A 21,541-nucleotide genomic window follows, 5' to 3' on the forward strand; every position below is an offset into this window, starting at 1 on the left:
CCCTCTTTCAGTGCATTCTGCTCTGCTCCTGTAAATTTAAATAAGAAGTGGAGTTCTGAGCGAGCTGCTCGGGAGGAAGGTGTCCTCTGTTGGAACAGGATGATCTTTGAGGTCCCTTTAAGGTCCCTTTAAGTCCCAAACCATTCCATGGGGCTGGGATTCTATGGAATTGAATCTCCACAGTGTGTAGGACATGGGCTCTGTGAGAGAACAGAAGTATCTGTAGTATATATATATATAATTTTATATATATATATAAAATATCTAATGAAGGAATGTTGTCAGTGACACAGACTCTTAGTTTCTTCTAACCCCACTTTGTATTTATGCTCACGAGTCTCTCACTGCCTTTATTTCAACTATTATTTATTTCCTATCAACTGTTATTTATTTCCTATCAACTATTATTCATTTCCTATCAACTATTATTTATTTCCTATCAACTGTAATTTATTTCCTATCAACTGTTATTTATTTCCTATCAACTGTTATTTATTTCCTATCAACTATCATTTCCTATCAACTATTATTTATTTCCTATCAACTGTCATTTCCTATCAACTGTCATTTCCTATCAACTATCATTTCCTATCAACTATCATTTATTTCCTATCAACTATCATTTCCTATCAACTATTATTTTTTTTCCTATCAACTATCATTTATTTCCTATCAACTATCATTTCCTATCAACTATAATTTATTTCCTATCAACTATTATTTCCTATCAACTATTATTTCCTATCAACTATCATTTATTTCCTATCAACTATAATTTATTTCCTATCAACTATAATTTATTTCCTATCAACTATTATTTATTTCCTATCAACTATTATTTATTTCCTATCAACTATTTCCTATCAACTTATTTCCCAGCTGAGGAAATTGGTTGTCCCAGTTTACTGTGGAACTGAGCCGAGTTCCAAACTGGAGCTGAGGAAATTGGTTGTCCAATTATTATTTTCCATCCCCCCTTATTTAGCATCCCCCCTTATTTACCATCCCCCCTTATTTTCCATCCCCCCTTATTTTCCATCCCCCCTTATTTTCCCTCCCCTTATTTTCCTCCCCCTTATTTACCATGCCCCCTTATTTACCATCCCCCCCTATTTACTCTCACCCCTTTTACCATCCCCTATTCATCAGCTGAGGAAAGTGGTTGTAAGAGAAGCCCTGCCTCATGTAAATGATGGAAAGAGCGTTTCTGCTCTGTGCAGGGCTGGGCTGAGATGACAACCCCTGTGCTGCTGCTCCACGTTAACCTCGGGCAGCGGGGAGGGCAAAAAACCGCAGCAAAACAGGAAAAAAAAAAACCATAAACACAAGTGAAAATCAAACCCTGAAAGTGGAAATTGCTGGTGAGGGTTTAGTGTGAGCTGATTAAATGAGCTGATGAAGAGGGAGAGCGGTTGGTGGGAGCTCGGCCCTCTCGGCCGCCGAAATTCCGCGTGGCGGGAGCGGGGCGGGTTCATTTCCAGGCTCTCGGGAAAGCAGGGCTGTGGTGAGTGCAGTGTCCTTGTCCCCAGCCCCTGGAGGACAGCCTGATTGCCTTCAGGACCCGCTCCAAGAGGCCCCTGAAGGACGTGCCCCTGGGGCAGCTGGAGGCCGAGCTGCGCGCGCCCGACATCACCCCCGACATGTACGACCCCAACACGGCCGACGACGAGGAGTGGAAGAGGTGGCTGGGGGGGCTCATGAACGACGATGTGGAGAACGAAGGTGACGTGGCAGATGTGATGGGGGGTTGGATGGTGGGGTTGGGGTTGGGGGGTTTGGTGAGTTTGGGGTGGGTTTGATGGGGTTTGGGGTTGGGGGTTTGGATGCTGGGTTTGGGGTGTTTGGATGCTGGGTTTGGGGGGATTTGGATGCTGGGTTTGGGGTTGGGGGGGTTTGGATGCTGGGTTTGGGGTTGGAGGGGTTTAATAAGCTGAGGGATGGGGTTGAGGTGACCCCTGGGGTTGATCCAAGTTGGGGATGAGCAGAAAGAGGAAGGTTTAGGGGAGAGGTTGGATGTGACCCAAACTTCTTGAGCCAAGGCCAGAGGAGGCACCAAGGTGATCAGGGATGGAGCAGCTCTGCTGGGAGGAAAGGCTGGGAAAATTGGGATTGTTCAGCCCCCGGGGTGACCCAATTGAGGCCTTCCAGGACCTGAAGGAGCCTCCAGGAAAGGTGGAGAGCGGCTGCTGATGAGGGATTGGAGGCCAGGACGAGGGGGAAGGGCTTCAATCTGCCAGAGGGCAGGGTTAGGTGGGATACTGGGAGGAAATTCCTGCCTGTGAGGGTGGGCAGACCCTGGCACAGCTTGCCCAGAGAAGCTCTCTCGTCCCTGGGAGTGTCCAAGGCCAGGTTGGATGGGGCTTGGAGCAACCTGGGGTGGTGGAAGTGGGGTGGAACTGGGTGGTTTTTAAGGTCCCTCCACCTGAATCTGAGCGTGTCCTGCTCCTTGAGAGGGGTTTGTTTGGGTAGAAAGAGCTTTTTTGCTCTTTGAGAATGAACAAGAACAATCTTTGGGGCTTGGCCTCCTGTTCCCCCTGTGTTTGCTGATTGCTCTACAGCTGCCTACAGCGGATTTTCACACGTGCAAGTGGAATATAAACCACAAACTGAGATGATATAACTGTATTAGATGGAATTTAGGCAAAACTCAGGTCCCAGGGAATAAAACTGGCTCTGTGAAACGGGAAGGGGCTGCAGGTTTGGGGTGCTGGGAGCTCACTTTGGAAGGAGCAGGGTTAGGATTTTCTTTTTGGCTTCCCCCAAAGAAACAATTGCCAGCAGCAATCCCAGCCCTGCCAGTGAGCAAAGTGCTCCTCCCTGCCTGGCAGTGACCTCTCTGAATGTTTTTCCCCTCAGATGAAGCTGATGATGATGATGACCCCGAGTACAACTTCCTGGAGGATCTGGACGAGCCGGACACCGGAGGATTTCAGGAACGACCGTGCTGTGAGGATCACCAGTGAGTTTTTTTGGGGAATCCCTTTGGATCTTGCAAGGATCTTACACCCTGCAGGGCAGGGTGATTAAAATCTGCTCTGGCTTTTGGCCACCCTTTGGCCTGGTGGGAGCTTCACCCCCCGTGGCAAAGCCTGCCCAGCAATATTTAGGTGGGGATAACAAACCTGAAAGCCTCAGCCAGTTCACACCTGAGTGTTTGCCTTGTTCTTGAGTGTAATTAAATTTCCCCTCTCAGTCTTCAACTTATTTTATGAAGATACCACTTTTCCATCTTTGCAGCAAACCGCCTTTGCTTGGGGTGTTGCTACAGCTTAAGATAACTTTGAGTTTAACTGTGAAAATGAGCTTGTTTTGACTCAAAAACACAACACAAAATCTCAGTAAAGTTATTTTTGACCCAGCATTAAAAAGGGAATTATCAGGGGTCGATTTTCTCTGCAAGAGGAGGGTTTCCCTCTCTGCGAGAGAAGTTCCTTTAAACGACTTAATATCACAACAGGATTTCCAGAGTCAGAATATTCACCCTTCTTTTCCATTTTCACTCGCAGAGAAGGAGGTGAACGAGCTGATGGAGGAGCTGTTTGAGACAGTAAGTGCTGGGGGGAGGGAAGGAGCTCTCAGAAGGGGCGGGCTGTGCCGAGGCCACCACGGGGTCACTCCGGGCTGGGGATTTTGTAGGAACTCCCTGAAGCCCCTGCAGAGGTGCTGAGAGGTCCCCCCTGAGCTCTGTTGACCACAGACAGTGTGAATGTTGTCCCTGGGCTGCCCTCCCCCTGAGTGCTGCTCCCTGTCCCCCCCAGTTCCAGGACGAGATGGGTTTCTCCCACGTGGAGGACGAAGGCCCCGAGGACGAGGACGTCGTCGCGGAGCCCCGGCCCAACTTCAACACCCCCCAGGCTCTCAGGTGGGTTGGGAGCCTTTGTTTGGGGTGGAAGGCCCTGCTGTGGCAGCCCCCACGAAGGGAGGAGCTGCCTGGGCAGGTGTTTTGATTGTTTGTGGGATTGGACACAGATTGGATGCTCCACCCTGTTTGCTTGTTTTTTTATTTCTGGGTGCCACGTTTAACTTTGCTGCTTGTGCTGCTTAACTTTGCTGCTTGTGCTGTTTAACTTTGCTGCTTGTGCTGTTTAACTTTGCTGCTTGTGCTGCTTAACTTTGCTGCTTGTGCTGTTTAACTTTGCTGCTTGTGGTGCACCTGGAGAAGGTGACAGTGGTGGAAAGGTGTCCCCTCAGAGAGAGGGAGACGTTCAGAAGTGTCTGCACTCCAAGATTGGTGCTGCCTCTCGGGGGAAGCAGCCAAGGCCTTTCAGAAGGGAGATGTTTTCTCACCTCTGTGCTAAATGCAGAGTCACAGAAAGGTTTGGGTTGGGGGGAACCTCAAAAGATCAACTATAATTCCACCTTCCACTAGCCCAGGTTGCTCCAACCTGGCCTTGGACACTTCCAGGGGTGGGGAATCCATAATTCCCTGGGCAACCTCCCCACCCTGACAGGGAAGGGTTTCTTTGGAACATCCAAACTAAACCTTCCTCTTCTTGCAGGGGAGGGTGAAGTTCTCTTACTGCCCTGCTGGGTTTGGGATGGCAAGAAAAACACCTTGAGGGTTTGACCAAATGGGTCACCTTCAGTTTGAGGGAATAACTTGGATGCAATGTTGGGCTTTTCTGAGGAAAACGAGGCCTGGAACGTGGAATGAAGCGGCTCTAAAGTTTGGGAATCGGCTTTTGATGATTTTTTTTGGGTTATAACCTTGAAGAGGAGAGGGCCTGAGGCAGCTCCATCCCTGGAAGTGCTGGAGTGTTGGACAGGGCTTGGTGGGAGTGAGATGAGCTCCCAATTCCTTCCCCCCCAAACCATTCCAGGATTTCCTTCTGGGGATAATTCTGGATTTACCCAGGCTCTGCTGCAGGAGGGGGTGATGTCTCCTTGTTTATGGGGCAGAGCAGCTCGAGGTGCAGCTGTTCCTGTTTGGGAAAGGAGCTAAAATGAAGGCTGGAGTTTCTGGATCCTCCCCCTGGGATGAGCAGTGCCAGAGGGGAGCTCAGCAACTGCAAAACCAGCTACAGGCTGCGAGGCCAGGAAGCTTTGTTCCCTCTCTTTTATTATTTTTTTATTCATTTGGCTGTGATAATGGGGAGTTTTATTCATTTTTCCCTGCCTGGTTTTGTTTGTGTGGAGGATTTTCAGATGTCCCATAAAACATCTTTTTTTGCTGGGTTTGTTGTTTTTTTATGACACCCTGCATTAGTGGAACAATTTGACTCACAGGTGACTTCAGGCCTGTTACAGGTGGGAAGCTGATAATCAGCAGAAATCAGGATATTAACTGGGGTGGCTGAAATGAAATAAATAAAAATGAAGTCATAAATAAAGCCAGGGGATGGTTGAGACTGTTTTTGAAAGGCTGGTGGCAAATACATCCCCATTTCTGCTGCTTCTTGTAGAAGAGTCCTCTGCATAAAGCTGGGCAGTAATTTATTTGTTAATTTTTTTTAATAAATAACAGTTTTGCACAGTCTGAGGCCTTTCTGGAGCCCCTCCAGATGACAAAATGCCACCCAAAATACCTGGAGTGCCTCCCACAGCTCCAGCAGCGGGTGGGGCAGAAGACTTAGGTGTAAATAATTGGGTATTTTTCAAGTTGGGGGGTACCTGAGGAGCACAGGTGATACCTGAACTGCTCCTCCCAGACACAGCAAAACACCCTGGATCACTGGGGAGTGTTTTTTTTTTTTTAAATCCTGAATATTCCCATTTTGCTCTGCCTGGTGGCAACCAGGTTTGAGGAACCTCTGGCCAATCTGCTGAACGAGCAGCACCGGACGGTGAAGGAGCAGCTGGAGCAGCTGAGGATGAAAAAATCCTCCATCAAACCCCCCCAGGAGGCTGAAAAATCCAAAGCCCCAAGCGAGAAGCCCCTGCAGAGCCTCGTGCTGGACGGGGCCCAGAGGAAGAGGCTGCAGCAGCAGATGCAGCAGGTGAGGAAGTGTGGGGTGTGATGAGAAATCTGGGCTGGGGGGGCTCTGGAAGCCGAGGCTTTGCTTCCCAAGGGGAATTCCTTGGAAAAGCTGCACCTGGGTGTTGTTAGGGGCATTCACAGCCTTGATTCCAAGACAGTTGGGATGAGGGTGGGAATTAGGGCTTCCTTCTGGGCATCTCTGAATCCTGAGCCTGATCTGTCCAAATCCTCTGCTTTCATCACCTTCTTTTTTACTGTCTGGGAATATTATTCTTGATCTAATTTAGATTCTTTTTTTTTTTCCCCCCACTACAAAAAAAAAATCCCTGGAGCTTTCTGGAATTTCTACACTTTCTGTGTAGAAATTCAGGAATGGGCAGTTCTCAAGGGCTCGAGTTGCTGAAGAAATGGTTATGTATTTATTTAGGGGAAAAAAAAAAAACCACAAAAAACCAACCAAAAGCTCTCTGTGTGGGTTGTTTTGGTTGTGAGATTTTGGCACAAGAGCTGGGGAAGTGCCCTGAGATCACACAGGTAATTAATTCTGTGTATTCTGTGCATTCAAAATCTGGGTGGTGAACTTCCAGCCAGTGGGGGTGTTAAACTTCCCCCTCGAGTTTTCTGGTGTTTAAAAGGCAGACAGGGATTTTTTCGGGGTGCTTTTTTAAATGTTTTGGTATTTTGAGACACTGAAAAAAAAAAAAACCAACAATAACACTTTGTGTGATTTTGATTTTTTATTTCTTTTATCCTTCCAGCACGTTCAGCTTCTGACCCAAATCCATCTCCTGGCGAGTTGCAACCCCGCCCTGAGCTCCGAGGCCGGCACAACCAGGATGTTCCTGGTGAGGATGGGCCTGAAATCAGAGCTGCAGGAGTTCTGATAGCTCCCTGGAACGATCCCTGTAGAGAGATTTAGGGAGATTGGTTTATTTAATTAATTTAATTAAACTGAGAGAGGCCTCGGAAAGGTTCCAGGGAATGAGGGGGTTGCAGAAAAATAAAAAACCCCTCAGAATGGTTTGGGTTGGGAGGGGCTTTAAGGACCATCCAGTTCCAACCACTTGGTCACCTCCAGGGGTGGGGACAGCAGGGAACAACCCGTGCCAGGTGCTCACCTCCCCTGCAGTGAATCCTCTGTTCCTGCCTCAAAATAAGGCTTTTAATGCTGTTTTTGTTTTATTTTTGGCACTTTTTCCCTGCTTTCCCCGTGTGGGGGGCACTGCTGTGACCCTCTCTGTGTGTCTGGCCCTGCAGAACGAGCTGGGGAACTTCGCCCGCAGCTCCACCCTGCTCCGCCTGCCGCTCCATCCCAAATTCCAGACCATGTTCCAGCCCTGCAACCTGCAGGGAGCCCTCAGGCTCCTGGAGGACTTCCATGCCCGGGTGCCCGTGGACTGCAGCCCCAGGAAAGCTGTCAAGAAGAACAATGGTACGGGAGGGGAAGGGAGGGTTTACAGGGAGATCATTCCACGTGTGGAGGGAACTTCCCAGCCTGACCTTGAGGGGGGTCCCACCTAAGAATTAATTAATTAAATTAATTAAATTTTTTATTTTTTTTAGATATTTTTAGATAAAACCACCCCCTTGGCTCCTTTTTTTTTTTTTGCTTCCTGATCTTGCCAGAGAGTAAAGCACGTTAAACAACCTGTTGAGTTTTATTTAACATCATAATCCAGCCATTTATTGTCCCTCAAATGATGTTCTTGAGCTGCAAAAGCCCATCAGGGGGACAGTGAAACTGGAATTAATTGTTCCAAATGTGTTGGTCAGCACACAGCAGGGAGATAACTCCTTTCCTTGGGGATTAAAAAAAAAAAGCTTCCAGACTGTTTCCAAACACTTGGTTTGGGATTTTGCTGCTGCTTTAGAGAGGGGAATCACTTGAAATACTCCCAAGAGCTTTCTCATTACATAAAGCAAAAGAAAAGATGGGAAGGAGAAGGAATTTTACCTTTTGGTGGTGTGAACTTAGAAGGAAAAACTGGAAAAAAAAAACAAAACAGGAATCTCTTTTTGCAGTGAAAGGGAGTAAAATAAATAGTGTTTTCAAGAAACGTTTCTTCACATCCATTACCTGTTAATTCTTTCCCTTCCCCTCCCCCAGCCAGTGAATTTTCCTGTCTGCCAAAGCAACTGGCCTGGATTTTTGCGACGAGGAGAGTCTTCATGTACCCAGAGCTGCTGCCAATCTGCTCCCTGAGGGCAAACCCTCCCCGGGACAAGATCGTCTTCACCAAGGCAGAGGACAAGTAGGTGGTGGAAGGAGCATTTCTGGGGGGGCTGGAAGGCTTCTTTACCTCCCTCCCCACCTCCCTTTTCCTTCCCCCCTGCCCAGTTTGTTGGCTCTGGGGCTGAAGCACTTCGAGGGCACGGAGTTTCCCAAGCCCCTGATCAGCAAGTACCTCCTGCCCACCAAAACCGCCCACCAGCTCACGGTGAGGATCAAGAACCTCAACATGAACCGAGCCCCCGACAACATCGTCAGGGTAAGGGGGGCACTGCCAGCCTGGCTTTCTTACACCAGGAGGGCTGTGCTGCTTATCCCAGGGTTCTTTTTTTGTTTTTTTTTTTTTTGGCTGATAAATTGTCACCCCCTTGTTAAAAATGAGGGTTTATTCCACAAGATTTCATCCCCTGGGCTTTAAAAATGCTTTGTCTTGGCTCTTCAGAGCCCAACACAGCCCTGGTACAACCAGTTTCCTTCAGTAATCCTGGTTTAAAAAAAGAAATAAATAAATCATAAATACAACCTTTTGAGTAGCAAAAGTCCAGGGTGGGATGGGAGGGGGAGGATTGTGCAGTGAAGTCGCTCTCATCGCTGCCTTAACAAGGCTCTACCCGCGGAAATGTCGGAAATGAAACCCCGATTCCAGCGGGATTCCTGGAATTCTCTCCCATCTCTCCTCACAGTACTACAAGAAGACGAAGCAGCTGCCTGTGCTGGTGAAGTGCTGCGAGGAAATCCAGCCCCACGAGTGGAAAGCGCCCGTGGAGAGGGAGGAGCATCGGCTGCCCTTCTGGCTCAAGGTGCTTCTTTATTCCCTTTGGGTTCTGTGCCGTTGCTTGGTTGGTGTCTGGGGGGTTTTCCTGGGTTTTCCTTGGATTTCCTTGGATTTCCTTAGTTTTTTCTTGGGTTTCTTGGGGGTTTTCCTTGGGTTTCCTTCGTTTTCTTGTGGGTTTTCCTTGGGTTTCCTTGGGTTTCTTGTGGGTTTTCCTTAAATTTTCTGGGGTTTCCTTGGATTTCTTTTGGGTTTTCCTTGGGTTTCTTGTGGGTTTTCCTTGGGTTTCCTTGGTTTTCCTTGGTTTTCCTTGGGTTTCCTTGGGTTCCCTTGGTTTTCCTTGGGTTTCCTTGGGTTTCCTTGGTTTTCCTTGGTTTTCCTTGGGTTTCCTTGGTTTTCCTTGGGTTTCCTTGGGTTCTCTTGGGTTCTCTTGGGTTCTCTTGGGTTTCCTATGGGTTTTCCTATGGGTTTTCCTATGGGTTTTCCTATGGGTTTTCCTATGGGTTTTCCTTGGATTTCCTTGGATTTCCTTGGTTTTCCTTGGGTTTCCTTGGGTTTCTTGTGGGTTTTCCTTGGGTTCCTTGTGGGTTTTCCTTGGGTTTCTCGTGGGTTTTCCTTGGGTTTCCTTGTGGGTTTTCCTTGGGTTTCCTTGTGGGTTTTCCTTGGGTTTCCTTGTGGGTTTTCCTTGGGTTTCCTTGTGGGTTTTCCTTGGGTTCCTTGTGGGTTTTCCTTGGGTTCCTTGTGGGTTTTCCTTGGGTTTCCTTGGTTTTCCTTGGGTTTCCTTGGGTTTCCTTGGGTTTCTTTGGGTTTCTTGTGGGTTTTCCTTGGGTTTCCTTGATTTTCCCTGCTTTTCCTTGGGTTTTCCCTGCTTTTCCTTGTGGGTTTTCCTTGGGATCCTTGTGGGTTTTCCTTGGGTTTCCTTGGGTTCCCTTGGGTTTCTTGTGGGTTTTCCCTGGTTTTCTTGTGGGTTTTCCTTGAATTTTCTTGGGTTTCCTTGGATTTCTTTTGGGTTTTCCTTGGGTTTTTCATGGGTTTTCCTTGGATTTCTTGTGGGTTTTCCCTGGGTTTCCTTGGGTTTCCTGAGTTTCCTTTGTGTTTTCCTATGGGTTTTCCTTGGTTTTCCTTGGTTTTCCTTGGGTTTCTTATGGGTTTTCCTTGGTTTTCCTTGGGTTTCCTTGGTTTTCCTTGGGTTTCCTTGGGTTTCTTGTGGGTTTTCCTTGGGTTTCCTTGGGTTTCCTTGGGTTTCTTGTGGGTTTTCCTTGGGTTTCTTGTGGGTTTTCCTTGGGTTTCTTGTGGGTTTTCCTTGGGTTTCTTGTGGGTTTTCCTTGGGTTTCCTTGGTTTTCCTTGGTTTTCTTGGTTTTCCTTGATTTCCTCGTGGGTTTTTCCTCATGGATCTCAGAGATCATGAATTTAAACTAATATTAAGCAATACAGAACAGCAGAAAGTGAACAAAAAGCCACCTGTGGGAGGAAGTTGCTCTCTGTCCCCTTCTGTGGTGCCGTGGGAAGGTGGGAACAGCCCATAAGTAGCAAACCCTGATGAATTCTTGCTCCCTCAGGCAAGCTTGCCCTCCATCCAGGAGGAACTGAAGCAGCTGGCAGGAGATGCCAAGGAGATGCCAGCTTCACCAGCTGCAGAGTCTGCCTTTCTGGGGGCAGCAAAAGAAGCTCCAGACGCGGAGCACGATGACAAATACCCTCTGCTCATGCCCAAGGGGCTCGTCCTGACCCTGAAGCCCTTGGCCAACCGGTTCTCCCGGCGGGCGTGGAGGAGACAGAGATCCTCGGCGCTGAAGCCCGTGCTGATCCGCCCCAACCCCGGCGTGCAGCCCAGCTCCAGCTCCAGCGATTCCAACCCCCAGAAGCCTGGCAAGTGTCCCCAGGCGAGGCTCCTCCCAGCAAAGTCGTGCTCCAGGTCCCTCGGCCGGTGCCGGTGATGCCGGCGGTGCCGGCGGTGCAGCCCCTCGGCGTGCCGGCGGTGCTGGGAGGCGGGGACGGCTTGGAATTCCAGAAGGTGCTCCCCGCTGCGCCCCCAGACTCCAGACCGACCTTCTCGACCGCCGTGCCACCGGCTCTGGTGTCCCCAGACCCGGCCGCCTTCCAGCCCAAGCTGATGCTGCCGGCGCTGGCCGGGCCGAAATCCCGCAGGCCTTGCGTCCGCAAGGGCTGCCAGAGGAAGAAAGGGAGCAAAACCGCCCCGCTGATGGAACCCTCGGCCCTGATCCAGCCGTCCCCGGTCATCCTGACCGTCCCCGCCGCCACGGTGAAGGTGGTCAACATCGGCAACGTCATCCAGCCCCTCGGCGCCGCCGTGGGCCGCGGCCCTCAGGCCATCCCGCTCACCACCCTGCTGGTGAACCCGGCCCCGTTCCCGTGTCCCCTGAGCCAGCCCCTGGTGACCTCGTCCATCCCGTCCCTGCTGGTGTCGCCGAGCCCCGTGGGCCTCTCGGCGCCGCCCGCGGGGGGCGAGGCCGAGGAGCGGCTGCCCCGGGGCGGGTTCCCCACGGGGGAACCCAAGGTGGAGCCCCCCGAGCTCTTGGTTCCCTGCTCGTCCCTGTGCCCCGAGGAGCAGCAGCAGCAGGAGGAGGAGGAGAAGGAGGAGCAGCGGGGCCCGGAGCCTTCCCCTCGCCGGGACGAGGCGGGCGATGGGGACGGGAGCTCCGCGGAGCCTCGCGGGGACGAGGCGGCCAAAACCCACCCTGAGGAGCCCGACGGGGAGGGCAAGGCCGGGCAGAGGAGGGAGGTGCCACCCACCCAGCCCAAGGAGGAGTTCCTGCTGGGGCTGGGCCAGGAGCTGAACGTGGAGGCCGTGGACCCCAAGGGGGACCGCGCCGCGGGCGAGGAGGAGGAGGAGGAGAAGGGCGAGGAGGAAGGGCGGGCCCTGCAGTCCCCTCCCCAGGGGGACGTGGTGGTCTCCGGGCCCCCGGGGAGCGGTGAATCCCCCCGGGACCCCCCGTGCCCGGCCGAGGGCGAGCCCGAGTTCAGCAGCCCCCCGGGCAGGCCCGAGGACTCGTCCAGTGTCGATGGGCAGTCCGTGGGCACCCCGGCGGGCCCCGAGGCCGCGGGGGACAGGGAAGGGCAGGAGGAGGAGGAGGAGGACGACTTCGATGATTTCACCCAGGATGAGGACGAGGAGATGTCGTCGGCCTCGGAGGAGTCGGTCCTGTCGGTGCCGGAGCTCCAGGTAAAAAAAAAAAACCAAAAAAACCAAAAAAAAACCACCAAAAAATCAAAGCTCCAAAGAAAAAGATTTGCTGGTGGGAACCTGAAATAAAGACGAGATAAAATAGAATAAAAATTTAGTTATGTTAGTAAAATTTATCTATGTTAAGTGTAACTTTGCAAAGTCATGACTGCTTGAAAGAAGCAGTTTGCTGCCCAAACTGTGGGTGATTAAGATAAAGCTAATTTACTTAAACAAAAGGGTCTGTCAGAGAAGGCAGGAAGGACTTCCAGCATTGCAAGGGAGACAGAAGAGGGGTGGGGGAATCCTAATCTGTTTGAAGTGATAAAACCTTATGTAACCAAATGTCTATTTAGATAAGGCAGACTTTTTGTAAAGAGTGTATGTGGTAGATAATTTTGAAACTCGCTCCTTCAGGTGTATAAAAAGGCTGTTTCTTTAAACTCTACAAGGAGTTGCAAGGACTCTTTAGCAGGAACAGCTTCAAGTGACAATTAATTTTCCAGCAGGCCTTGAAGAGCCAAGATGATCCTTAAGGAATCCCATCTCTTAACTCAAGGCCTGATCTGCTGAGTGGCAGATCCTGAAATTTAATTTTTCCCAATTTAAAAAAAAACCAACAAAAAAAAAAACCAACAAAAAAAAACCCAACAAAAAAACCTAAACAGGCAGCTCTGGAGGGTCTCGAATTCTGTTCCTTTATGGAATTTTGGGGCTGTGAAATTGGCTGTTGGAATCATGAGGCAGGGAGGGGGCTGCTGAAGGACATTAAACCAGAAAATAAAACAACTGTGATGCTCTTTTTGCTTTTCTAAGGAGACCATGGAAAAACTCACTTGGCTTGCAACAGAGAGACGTTTGAGCCAGGAGGGAGATTCTGAAGAGGAGAATTCCCAGGAGGAGAACTCTGAGCCCGAGGAAGAGGAGGAGGAGGAAGGGGAAGGCATAGAGAGTTCACAGAAAGACGATGAAACCTGCGGGGATGCATCAGAGGAGCCCAAATCTGCCTTCACCTTGGCCAAGGCAGCTTCCCCCCAGGTGGAGACCCACAGGATTCCAGCAGGTGAGGGCTGGGGTTTTCCTGGAATTGCAATTTGTGTCTCATCACAGTCCTGTCCAAGCAGGGCCCACAGAAGTCTCCTGGCCCAGGGGCCTTAGGTCTGTTCTAAAGTGGTTTTTGTGCCTCAGAAATCTGCAGGTTTGTGGTTTGTCTCAGCTGTCAGAGCAATATTGAGCAGCCAAATCTTTGCTGAGCCGAATTCTGTGTGGTGGGGAGTGGGGGAGAAAAAGAAATGAAACAAAACAAAGTGTCGTAAAACGCTGGGAGACACGAGCCAGGGCGATGCTTTAAGTCTCTCAATTAATGATGTCTTGCATAATTTCAGATTCCATGATTCTAAATGAGGTATTTTTGAAAATGAAGATAGGATTGCTTACGTAATGATAAAAGTGTGACCGAGGAAAATGAAAACTCATCTTCGTTGCAACTTTTATTTGTGGTTCTTTAGAGGAAAAATATTTTAACACTGAAAATCCACAAACATAAAATTTTCCCTCCAGTTACTAGAATCTTACAGACAGCAAAGTGGGGAATTTTTTTTTGTTACTATTTCCAACTTGTAAAAGAAAGCCCAAACCTCCCAAATAACTTTATGGAAAATGTTGGAATTTGCATGAGAAAGATGCCCATCTAAAATTACACAGGAAGTCAATAAGGCTTTCAAACAGGAACAGGAAAATCCATGGGACTCCTACAGGGAAATTGGGTATCACACAGAAATGTCATAATACTGCACTGGATGAGAATGGCACTTGAGTTCAAAACAACAGTGATCAACAGCTCATAGCTCAGCTGACTGCAAATACAACACACACTGAACTACAGCATTTGTTCACTGGTGCACAGGAGAGATTTCCCAGTCTTGTTCCCTTCTGCTTCACCCCCTCCTGCCTCCCTCACCAAAACCTTCACAGGGTCCAGCAAAGTGGGAGATGAGCTTGGAGGAGCTGAACCTCAACCCATTAAACCAGCAGATTCCTGAGGGTAAATGCACGAAAATCTTGATGTGGCACCCTCTGAGTGCCCCCATTTCCTTCCTGGCTGTGTGATTGTCATCTGTGATTTTAGCTCTGCTGCGTAAATAATGACCTCAAAGTTTGCAGAGCGAGCACCAGCTCCGATGCTCTCGTTGTGCCTCTGATTGTCCTGCCCTGGAGTGCAGGAACCTGCTGGGTTTTGAGCAGGTTGGAGCCGAGGAACAGCTCGTGGGTTTTTATCCAGAGGTTTTTCCTGTCAGATGCTGTGAAAGCAAACAGCCAGTTGTAAGATTTTTATTTTTTTTTTTTTGGCCAACCTGGGAATTGTGTTGCTCCTGCACTCCCAGGGGAGAGACAAGAACTCGTCCCTGAGCCTGAAACCTGCCTTTCTGTTGGGATATTGCCACCAACTCACCCCGTGCTCCTCCCCAGGAGAGAACCTGAAGGCCCCTGGGAAGGGCAGGAGCTCCCACAGGACCAGGAACAAGCGGGGCCGGGCTCGTGGCAGCAAAGACACCTCCAAGCTGCTGCTGCTCTACGACGAGGACATCCTGGAGAGGGACCCCCTGAGGGAGCAGAAGGACCTGGCCTTTGCCCAGGCCTACCTGACCAGGGTGAGGGACGCTCGGAGTGCCCCTGGCACAGATCTGAGCCTGCCAGGTGTGGCTGTGGGAGCGCTGGCGTGGGGGTTGCTTCTCTTCACACACCCCTTGAGTGGCCCCTTCGCTTCCCAAACCGCCCCTGTCATGACCTGTGAGTTTTCTTGCTTTTTTTTGGAGGGGGGAGGTGGGAGTGGAGGATTTGGAGGGCTGGGGGTGCTCAGGTGGCTCCACAGCACCAAGACCCCTCTGAGACTCCAAGCTCCATGGTGGGTTCTCTTCTCCTGGGAGCGGCTCAGGGGGCTCTTGGAGGAAGAGCTGGGCTCAACAAAACTGGGAGCACCCTGTAAATTCTGGGTGGGGGGAGATGAAAGGTTACCAGGTCACAGGAATTCAGGAAGAAACCCCTGGCCCAGGCTGCCCAGAGAAGCTGCCCCTTCATCCCTGGGAGTGTCCAAGGCTGGGCTGGAGCAACCTGGGCTGGTGGGAGGTGTCCCTGCCCGTGGCAGAGAGGAATTACTCGATCTTTAAAGACCAACACAAGGTATTCCATGATTTTGTTTCCTTCCTGGCTGTCACTGAGTCCTGTTGGCCCCTTGCCAGGTCCGTGAAACGCTGCAGCACATTCCAGGGAAATACGAAGACTTCCTTCGGGTCATCTACGAGTTTGAGATCAGCACGGGCAAGAGGACAGCTGTGGACCTCTATTCCACCCTCCAGAAGCTGCTGCACGACTGGCCCCAGCTGCTCACAGATTTTGCTGCCTTCCTCCTGCCAGAGCAGGCCCTGGAGTGTGGGCTGGTAAGGTGGGAGGGAAGGGGGAGGCGGGATTTTAAACATCCTGAGTGGCTGTGGGAGTGGGAGGATGAGGAGTTCTCCCTAGGGCAAGGGGGCTGGGAAATCACTTGTTGGTTTCTTCATCAGAACTGGGGTGTTTTTGGTTGGAAATCTCCTGCTGGGGGTGACTGGGGGGACTTTTCCCAGTTCCATCACAACTTGTGCAGATGAAGCAAACCGTGGTTTCCTTGGCCTGCAGGTCAGCCCTGCACTTAAAAAACCAGAGGGTTTCACCTCTTGCATTCTCTCTGAGAGTGTCCAGCCCCTGTTTTGGGAGCAGGTGGTTGAAGCAGAGCTTCCTGGCTGGTGTAATTTTGATTTACACAAAGCTCGTGGTCTCTCCTCCGCGTCCCCCCAGATTTGCCAGGAGAGCACCAATGCAGGGGGAAAACAAAGACCAGGACGGGAATTTTAAGGCTTGTTTAAGCCAACCTGAGGGGTTTGGGAGCGTGTTTTTGGGCCTGAGGGGTGCCTGGGTTTGGTTTTGGGCAGTTTGAGGAGCAGCAGGCCTTCGAGAAGAGCCGCAAGTTCCTCAGGCAGCTGGAGATCTGCTTCGCTGAGAACCCTGCCCACCACCAGAAGATCATCAAAGTCCTGCAGAGCTGTGCTGATTGTCTGCCCCAGGAGATTGCAGAGGTGACCAGGTGTCCCTTTTTCCCCCCAAACCCCCAGGGTGATTCCAGCCTGACCCCCTGTCCCCCTGTGCTGCTCCTGGGCAGGAGTTTTGGGGCACAGCTCAATCCATAGAACCACAGGAAGGGTTGGGTTGGGTTGGGTTGGGTTGGGTTGGGTTGGGTGGGTTGGGTTGGGTTGGGTTGGGAGGGACCTCAGAGCTGCTCCTCTTCCACCCCCTGCCCTGGGAAGGGACAACTTCCACTGGCCCAATCCAACCTGGCCTTGGATTGAGGGAGAACTGGAGCTGCCTCTTCAAGGGGCCCCCAGCTGATGCCCTGCCTGTCTCCTCTCTCCCACCTCCCCCTTGGCACCTTGCAGGTGAGGTTTTCAGCTTGGTGCCCCCTCTGGAATCTGCCTGGAATTCTGGAGGGGTTAATTCCAGGCTGATTTGATGGCTGGGCGTGGAATGAGCTCAGAACAGACATCCACCTTGAGGGGGGCTTAACAAGCCTTTGATGCTCCACCTGCCTGGGGAACCCTTCAGAGGGCCATGTGAGGACGTGGAAGGAGATTCATTCCCCGTGGGTTTCCCTCCTGCAGCTGAAGACCCAGATGTGGCAGCTGCTGAAGGGGCACGACCACCTGCAGGACGAGTTCTCCGTCTTCTTCGACCACCTGAGGCCCTCGGCCAGCAGGATGGGGGACTTCGAGGAGATCAACTGGACAGAAGAGAAGGAATACGAGGTGCACCAGCCCCTTTCCCCAGGCCAGGAGGGATTGAAAAAAGCAGGTGGTGGGAGTGGCAGAACTTCAACCAGGGAGAGGAGGGGGTGGACCTGAAAAGGAAACCCTTCCAAACCTCTCTGGCCAGGATTTCTGTCCCTGGGGGTGGACCTGAAAAGGAAACCCTTCCAAATCTCTCTGGCCAGGATTTCTGTCCCTGGGGGTGGACCTGAAAAGGAAACCCTTCCAAACCTCTCTGGCCAGGATTTCTGTCCCTGGGGGTGGACCTGAAAAGGAAACCCTTCCAAACCTCTCTGGCCAGGATTTCTGTCCCTGGGGGAGGACAGAGCTGGGGAGCAACGCTGTGTGCTCTGTTCTGTTGCAGTTTGATGGCTTTGAGGAGGTGTCTCTGCCAGATGTAGAGGAGGAGGACGAGCCCCCCAAGATCCACGGGGCTGCCAGGAGCAAGAAGAGGAAGGAGATTGGGGGCCAACACAACGACAAGGTGGGGGCTGGGGGGGGGCTCTGAGCTGCTGGATGGCCACGGGGGATGGGTTGGGAGGGGTTGGAGTGCTCCTGCTGTGCTCTGCTTGCCCTGCATCATCACCCACCCCTTTAGCCCCCCTGTGCCCCCCGTGTCCGTGTGTCTGCAGCTGGGGCCGTGTCTGTTCCAGGAGGTGGAGTGGGTGGAGGGGATGAAGGAGTGTCCCTGTGCCTGCCACGAAGGGAGCAGTGACCTCAAGCTCAAGAAGAGCAAAAGGAGGAGCTGCAGCCACTGCAGCAGCAAGGTCAGTGATGGCCCTCGTGTCCCCCACATGATGTGGGATGAGGAAGGGAGTCAATCCCGAGGTGTCCAGCAGTGTCTGCCTCCCTGGAGCTCTGCCCAGCCTTCTCCTGCCTCCTCTCTGCTCCTCACTTCCCTCCTTGCTGTGCTAAATGATGTCATTTTTGGTGTTGTTTTCGGGTTCACGAACGAGCTTTTTGAGTGGAAGGTGCTGGTGTGGAACCTGTGCCTGTTCATAATAATAAAATAATAATAATAATAATAATAATAACAACCACAGAGCCAAAGTGAAGCCTTTGGCAGGGCCAGGGCTGCTTGGGAGGCAAAGGCAGAGCTGTGGGGTGGGTCGGGGTGCCCATCCCAGGTGTGTGACTGTGCCCCCTGGGGTCGCTTTGCAGGTGTGTGACAGCAAGTTCTACAAAAGGACGGACCCTCAGGAGCTGAGTGCCAGCCTGGCCCAGCAGGAGTCGAGCCCTCAGCCAGAAGGGAAGGATCCTGGGGTGCCCAGGGAACCTGCAGAGGAGCTCCTGGAGAGCAGGGACGAGGGGGAGGACGCCCAGGGCAAAGCCAAACCCGCTCCCAGGAAAGTGGACTCCGTGTCTGCAGGTGGGTGAAGGATCTTTTGGCACTGCCAGGCCAAAATCCTCCCCTCACAGGGGTGAGCTGAGCTCCAGGACTCTCCAGTGGGCAATAATGAGAATTTCTGATAATCCTGTTCCATTTTTATCATTTTTTTTTTTCACTCCTGTGTTCCTCCTGCTGAACATTCCCTGCAATAAAACCTTCCCCCTGCCTGGGGAATATTTTCCCAAGGGTTGGTCCAGTTCAGCTCCCCTTGCCGGGCTACCACAATTATTGGATAAATATCTAAGCATAAACATCTTTGAGGGAGATCTTTCCCTCCTTTGGGTGCCAGACCCGAGTTTGTGGTGCTGTTGAGAGGCAGCACAAAGTGAAAGCCAGGTTTAAATGTTGGTTTAAATGTGGTGCAGCCTCAGGGGCTGGGTTTGTAACCAGGGTGCCAAGAGCACCAGTGGTTTTTGGTTTTTTTTATTTCCCTGCAGGGTTTCGCTCTGGGCGGTTCACCCGAGGTTTTTTTTTGTGCCTCCAGCACTTCCCACAGTTGTGGTGAAGAAAATTTGACTGGAGATTGTTTTCTTTGCAGCACAGGTGGAGTAGCAAAGCTGCTCCCCAGGCTGTTCCCATTTGCAGCTTTAGGCTCCTAAAATAAAAATAAATTAAAAAAAAAAATCTCTTTAAAAGCCAAAGGGGCTAAAAACCTCCAGGAGTTTGTTTTTTTTTTTTCTTGCTGACACCTTTGCTTGGGTTTCTTCTCAGGATCTCCCCTGGAAGGAAAAGCTGCCTCCAGCAGGCAGGGGTGTGGTGACAAAGCTGCCCCTCCCGACGCTCAGGCGGCAGGAGGTGCCGCTGTGGGCACTGCCCGGGACACAGACTCTGCCTCCACCGGCCCCAGATGGGCCCAGCTGCCAAAAACTGCTCCAAAACTACCTCAGGAAACCAAAGACACTGCGGGGAGAGAGGGACTGGACCAGCAGCCTGGAGGGAACGGGGATGAAGTTTCCCTGGGGCTGAGCAGGGACCTGCTGGTGCCTTCCCCAAAAGGGACACCGGGACCTCGGTCCTGCCACGCACAGAGCGAGGGGACTCCTCCTCCTGACCCAGCAGAGAGGCTCAGGGGGCCTGGCCCTGCCTCAGGAGCAGGAGGGGAAGGACTTGAGGGGCCACCTTTGGAGGGCAAGGCTGGAGCCAGGCAGGGCTGGGTGCCCGCGGGTGGCAAAGCCCCCGTGGGCCGGGGTGGCCGTGGCTCGGGGGCAGAAGGCACAGCCTGCACTGCTGATGGCCCCCCTGAGGGCAGGACGAAGGCAAACAGCTGCTTGCAGGGGCACCAGCACCCTGAGCAGCCCAGGGTGGGCCCAGCCTGCCTGGGGCACAGGGAGGAGGAGCAGCAGCAGCAGCAGAAGGTCACGGAGGCCACCGTGTGTGCCAAGAACAGCAAGGTCAGCTCCACCGGGGAGAAGGTGGTGCTCTGGACCAGGTACTTCTGCCCTTCCTGCCTTTCCAGCCTTCACTCTTCAGCCCCAGCTCTCACATTGCAGAGGGTTCTTTTATTTCCCTGTTGTATCCCCGTTTTCTGCCCCCTCTGGTTCAATGTTCCTGCCTCCTTTCCTCTGACCATCAGAGCTCGCTCCTCCCCTGTTGCTGGAGCACTTCAGCCTGGGAAAGAACCTTTTTCCTCCTTCAGAAAAAACCCTTAAAACAGCTGAAAGCACGAAAAAAACTTTAAAAGGCAGCTCTGCTTAGAGATGGGTGCTGTGGGGGGAGGTGGCAGGAGGGGTGAGGGGATCCCTCGCCCAGGGAAGAGGCTTCGTGTGTGGGTTGGGGGATGGAACTCGAATTCCATCGCTGGTTTTTGGGCTGTTTTCACAGCTGCTTGTTTTGCAGGGAGGCTGACAGAGTCATCCTCACTACCTGCCAGGAGAAAGGAGCCCACCTGGACACCTTCCATGCCATCTCCCAGAAACTGGGCAACAAGACGGCGAGCGAGGTGAGGGCTCGTGGGGTGGGAGAGCTCCCAGGGAATGGGGAAGGGGCTCCAGGGGAAGGAAAGCTGGGGGTTTTGCTGTTCACATGAAGCCTCCCAAACTTTTAAATTTGATGAAAAACCATCCCAGCTGCAAGGAAATCAAAACCAAGACAAACCCTGGGGCCAGGAATCCTGAGATATTTGAGCCTCGCATTTGGTGCCAGGGTTGGTTCAGTGGCTGCTGCTCAGCTCTTCAGCCTCCTCCTCCTCCACAAACAATCTGCCTGGTTTTGTCTCTGAATCTTCTTCCCAAACTGCCAGATTTTACCTGCAAATCAGTAGAATGTAACTGTTCTTCCAGAGAGAACAACCACCTGCTGCTCTTGCATTTCCCTCTTCCTTGTACCAAGTGCCTTCGTGGTATTTATATAATTTTTTTTTTTTAACATAACAAAGCTCAGGGTGTTTTGTAAACAGGAGGTTCCAGTTTCAGGCCTCTGCTGACGTGGGGTTCCCCTCGTTTCCTCAGGTGTCCCACAGGTTCAGGGAGCTGATGAGGCTCTTCCACACGTCCTGTGACGGCAGCTCCGAGGACGAGGAGGACGCCACGAGCACCAGCAACACGGACCAGCTGTCGGACAAAGACCTCCTGCTCTCCGAGGAAGAACCTGATGACTGAGCTGTTCAAAACACACTGACTGCCCCCCGGGAGAGGTTTCTCGTTTTGTTTTGCCAGTTTGCTGCTAGACAGGTGCTGTGGGGAAAAAAAAAAAAAGATGTTTGCACAGGTGTTGAGACGGCGGCGCCTTTGCCCGGGTTCTGTTCGCTTTTCCTGCTCCACTTCTGAGGAGCTGCAACACCCAGCCCGTCCCAAACCGGAGGCACCAAGCAAAGTGTCCTCCAGAACCTCCCTGGGGAGCTTCAGCAGAGAAACAGCAGAGAAACCCCCTCGGGGAGGGGGGAAAAAGGTTGGGCCCAGCAGCTTCGGACCAGAAGATGTAAATATTGTACCCTAAGAAGTCAAGTTTTCACGTGGAAAGAACACGGGACTTTTTTTTTAAGTTCTTCCCCCTGCCTTGTTGTCGATTGTATGTGAGGAAGTTCCAGTCTGAGCTCTGTATTTATTGGGGGGGTTCATTTGGATGGGGCAGAGCAAATCCACTTGGCACAGTTATAAAAAAAAACACAAACAAAACAGAAACAGCCCCCCAAAAGCAGCTTTTTTCACAGCTGTGGAGAATTTAAGCCAGCCTCTGTAAGAGGGTTTTGGTGAAAAATGAGAAGGAAGCAGCAGCTG

The 21,541-nt window shown here is 51.7% G+C and overlaps 1 protein-coding gene across 1 annotated transcript; it reads left to right on the top strand.

Annotated features, from left to right (window-relative positions):
- Positions 1-1,572: 1,572 nt before the first annotated feature.
- On the top strand, positions 1,573-21,312 carry GON4L (gon-4 like). Its single transcript, XM_050322744.1, is given in 23 exon segments — positions 1,573-1,722; positions 2,857-2,959; positions 3,507-3,547; positions 3,759-3,862; positions 5,738-5,936; positions 6,676-6,762; positions 7,175-7,349; positions 8,025-8,169; positions 8,256-8,406; positions 8,831-8,947; positions 10,480-10,798; positions 10,801-12,104; positions 12,921-13,167; positions 14,574-14,755; positions 15,344-15,541; positions 16,070-16,213; positions 16,793-16,936; positions 17,301-17,420; positions 17,590-17,703; positions 18,098-18,305; positions 19,038-19,755; positions 20,163-20,265; positions 20,774-21,312. Coding segments are annotated over 23 exon segments (5,088 nt in total). The 5' UTR covers positions 1,573-1,707; the 3' UTR covers positions 20,924-21,312.
- Positions 21,313-21,541: the final 229 nt, after the last annotated feature.

The sequence above is a fragment of the Myiozetetes cayanensis genome, unplaced genomic scaffold, assembly GCF_022539395.1.
Source record: "Myiozetetes cayanensis isolate MyiCay16 unplaced genomic scaffold, myiCay2020 scf283, whole genome shotgun sequence".
NCBI classification, from domain to species: Eukaryota; Metazoa; Chordata; class Aves; order Passeriformes; family Tyrannidae; genus Myiozetetes; species Myiozetetes cayanensis.